The sequence below is a fragment of the Puntigrus tetrazona genome, chromosome 15, assembly GCF_018831695.1.
Source record: "Puntigrus tetrazona isolate hp1 chromosome 15, ASM1883169v1, whole genome shotgun sequence".
Classification (NCBI taxonomy): domain Eukaryota; kingdom Metazoa; phylum Chordata; class Actinopteri; order Cypriniformes; family Cyprinidae; genus Puntigrus; species Puntigrus tetrazona.
This window is the reverse complement of record NC_056713.1, coordinates 19,743,268-19,747,591: the sequence shown is the minus strand read 5'-3', so window position 1 is coordinate 19,747,591 and position 4,324 is coordinate 19,743,268. Positions and strand designations below refer to the sequence as shown.

Sequence of the window (4,324 nt, the reverse complement as noted above, 5' to 3'; positions counted from 1 at the left end):
TGTAGAACTTGAAAAATTTTACAGGAAGTGGTAAGCACACGGAAATAGTACATTTCTGCACTGCCTTCTGCAAACACCTTCTTTTTAACTGTGAGATATTGCATGTAATTAAATACTAATTCAATAAAATTAAAAAGAAACCTGTGAATTTCTGGATTTTTTAAATATATTTATTTTATTTTAGTTTTTTTTTATTATAGGATTCTTATTATTTTTTTATGCAAAGCTTTGCTGTGTTCCTGTTCCCCGTGAGAGGATCAGAGGTAAAAATGAGGTGAACTAGTTTTAAAAACTAGTTTTTTTTAACAAAGTGATTTAATTAATCAGCGATCCACTAGATTTACAAACAGTTTTACAAAAAATGATTTTACAAAAAAGTCCTAATTATATTGTTGCAGAAAAATTGCATAATGCATAATGACCTTTTGAATTTTGTATTCATTGAAGAGTTTAAAAAGAGTTTATCACGGTTGCCTTAAAAATATTAAGCATGTTTAAAAATATTAAGGAATGTTAAGGATGCTTTCAGCATTAATAAGAAATGTTTCTTGAGCAGCAAATCAGCATATTGTAATTAATATCTGTGAAGGATCATGTGACTTGAGTTAATGATGCTGAAAATTCAGTTTTGCATCAAAGCAATAAATTACACTTGAAAATATATCATAATAGTAAAAGTTTATTTCTAATTGCAATGTTATTTCACAATATTACTATTTTACTGTATATTCAATCAAATAAATGCAGCTTTGGTGAGCCTGAAAGAGTTCTTAAAAAATTCTATTTGGACTGGTGGTAGTAGTAACGTATCACTAATAAGGCTATGGTGTTGATTTCTGATTTAGTTATTCTTTTCATTTAATTGGAGTTTTTGTTTATCGTAGTATTTAGTTTTCACTCTGTTGCTATATAATGAGATTTGAAACAATTAGATGCTTAAATAATGCTTCAGGAGAATCGAATTCTGATTGATTTTTTTCATCAGATCTATTTTAAAGAGGTTGTAGTAGCTCAGGCAGCCGCGCGGAAAAGGGGCGAAAGGCTTGCTGCATGGGCTGAGAATCTCATTACTTCACCTTTGACTGCAAGACCTTTGCAGAATAAGGAGCAGAGTGAGTTAAAAACGTTGAATGCTGCAACACAATCAAGTGAATGCTTCAAAAGGTTGCTTTATCATTAAAATCTGAGCATTCTGAATTGTTTTTTAGTGGTGGGCGCTGTTGTCCTCTTGAGCTTGGCATAATGCTTTATTCACCACATGCTTCACCGTGCTTGATCTGTAAATGGGGCTGAGATGTACAGTAATGTTCATTCCATTGTTCCTCTGGGCTCTTGGGGACTCACGTTGTCAATGAACAGAAACCACAAGCGATCGAACGTGTTAACTGTCTATTTCCCCTCCTTCGGTCCATCTTCACTATGGGGTGTGTTTGGTTAATCTCTCTCTTTTATCGTAAATCTCTGCTGTAACACCTCTGGGAATATCTTTTCACATGGCGTCTATCTGAGCAGGAAGTTTCATGGTTACAATATTGACGTATCCACTTGTGTGCACTGATAATAGCATTTGTGAGGTCTGAGGCCCATGTGGATTATCTTTTTCCCAGACTTCATGACAGTGTGTAAGGGCCTGTTTCTAATGGCTAGCCTAACTTTTTAGACAATTAGATCGCAAATTCAACTTTTTTTGCATTATTAATAAAATGCTACATTTTGAAAAAGGAATCTTTTATGCTTGTTTTATTAGCCAATTTTTTTTTTTTTTAATCCTGACTTGTTTGCAGGTTTTGACAGAAACAGAAAACCTAATTTAATCAAATAGTTTAATCAAACAGATTAATGAAAATAGTGCAAATAAATGCTTTGTGTCTTACAGATTGTTGTAGAGGGCTGGTGAGTTTAAAGTATTATAATTAATTATTTTATTCTGATGAAAACCAAACCTACATCATTTGCATCATTGCACAAGCTCATGTGTTCCAGAAATGTTGCATAATAAGCGTTTTGTTTGCATGGTTTGAAAAGCATTCTCATGTTCTGCATTCTTGTTTATTAGCACAATTGCACCAAATGTTATATGGGTCTTACAATGTATATGCATATCATTTCTATCACTTAACATAATGCAGTTTGTTGTGTGCTCGGAAATTAAACATAGATTTTTTTTTACTATTATAATATTTAGTATTTTTATGAAAATTACATGTTCTCAGAAATGATATTGCAATTTAATACTATTCATTAAAGCCTCAAGGGAGAAAATGGATCCTTTTATGTACATAAATAGGTCATGTCCCCAGTTCCAGGATCCAAACTTAGCTGTGCTCTGATTGGTTGTGAGACTGGGATAATAGATATTTAAAAGGCTGCATAGGGTAGACTGCATAATTCTTGAATCCCATGAAGGTAAGCAGCGTTAAAAAGTAATTTTCATGTGGCATGAGAAATACATTTTAGTAGCTTTTCAAAATACATATATTACAATACATCTTTAAAAAACATATATTACATAAATGCTATAATATAATTGTATGTAGTGAATAATGATATTTCTGTATGCTGCATTATTTTTATTGAATGCATGTTGAAAGTTGCTGGTGCTTTATCAGTTTGACTAATATTCATTTGCAGCTAATCATGGGAGTGAAAATTTTACCAGTTTGTTTTGTGGTATTTCTGTTTTGGGGTAAGGCTTTTTATTATTTTAGAAAACTTTACATTTTAAATATAAAAACAGATGATATTTAAACAAATTATTGACATTAATCATGACATTTAATTATGAAATCATTCATTTAATTATTCACCTTATGAATTTATTGTGAAATTAATTATTTTAATTATTTGTTTAAATATATAAAATCATTATTATTATTATTATTATTATTATTATTAAATTATAAAGATTGGATGCACTGCCATGTAATGTCATTTTTTCGTAGCAAGATTTTGTTGTTGTTGTTGCATTAATTCTCTCAGTCATTCTCTCTTGACCTCTTAAAGATGGCGGCCAGGCTCGATCTGCAGGACAAGAGTTTGCCACTGCGTTCATGCAGAACTATGTATCACCTTTTGACCTGCCGCTCTTTCAGCTTTACATCACCTCTCTGAATTTTAATTGCCTGGTAAAGGTCAACGTGTCCAGTCTCAATTTTACCCAGCAGGTCCAACTGACTGCAGGTCAGGGCTTCACTGTCACCCTCCCCAAAGCAATCGAGCTGTCTGGAACCAGGAGGTCCCGCAAAACTGTCTTCATTCAGTCGTCTGACGACATAACGGTTTCCTCCCTGAACTCAAAGCAGTTCACGGCGGATACGTCCCTGGTCTACCCCATGAGCGAATGGGGTATTGAATATTTTGTTTTCACCCCCACCAACTCCCCTCCATCCATGCTGAAGGAGTTTGTGCTTATCAACGGTAAAGAGATGAACACGGTGGAAGTGTTGCTGCGAGCGGCGGTTCGGTTTGAAGGGCGCTTGTATGGTGTCGGCAGTAAACTAACTGTGGTGATGGAGCCTTTTGAAAATTTGCAAATTCAAAGCCAAGGAGACCTCACAGGAACCCGCATATCCTCGCAACTTCCCATCGCAGTGTACTCGGGTCACATGTGCACATGGCGCTTTTCTAAGTGCAATCACGTTTATGAGCAGCTGCTGCCAGTGCAAAGCTGGGATACTCACTTCCTGGTGGCTCCGTTTAGCATTCAGAGCCAGTTTGACAGCATTTATATCCAAGCGGCACAGACAACGAATATAACTCTTCAATTCGGCCATTCTACATTAACTGGTGTTCTTCAGCGTGGCCTCATCCAAGAGTACAAAATCCAGTTTCCAAATGGTTTCAACATTGTTGCTGACAATGGAATCCAGGTGTTTTTTCTGTTTAATGGTGTGCGAACATCCCATGGTGTCATATACGACCCGTTTCTTATGAATCTTCTGCCCAACAACAATTTTTGTACTTCGTATGCACTTGATGGGATAGCTGGCTTTGACAACCGAGCTCTCCTGATTGTTCCTACCAAAGAGCTAGCAGGGATTCGTTTTGATAGCCTGCCTTTATCTGGAAACCTTCAGTGGAGGGTCATTAATAGCAGCGAGTTCTCTTGGACTGAGCTGGTTTACCAACCTGGGGCAGGTGGGCACAAATTAACCAATCCAAATGCTTCTTTTGGGGTCTACAGTGTGGGACTACAGCAAGTGAATGGCTACGGAGCCCCAGCCGCATGCACAGGTATGTCAGTTAAATATTCTTCCTTCGGTTCTAAAACATTTGACGCATTACAACCTATTTTAAGCTAAGAAAACAGTAGTCTTAATTACAG

At 35.8% G+C, this 4,324-nt stretch overlaps 1 protein-coding gene across 1 annotated transcript in view; it reads left to right on the top strand.

Moving 5' to 3' along the window:
• Nucleotides 1–2,897: 2,897 nt before the first annotated feature.
• The window catches only part of LOC122358692 (IgGFc-binding protein), a 38,418-nt gene continuing 36,991 nt past the window's right edge, over nucleotides 2,898–4,324 (top strand). The window contains exon 1 of the mRNA XM_043258544.1: nucleotides 2,898–4,233. Coding sequence (XP_043114479.1) covers nucleotides 3,051–4,233 — 1,183 coding nt within the window. The 5' untranslated portion in view covers nucleotides 2,898–3,050. The remainder of the gene's footprint in view (nucleotides 4,234–4,324) is intronic.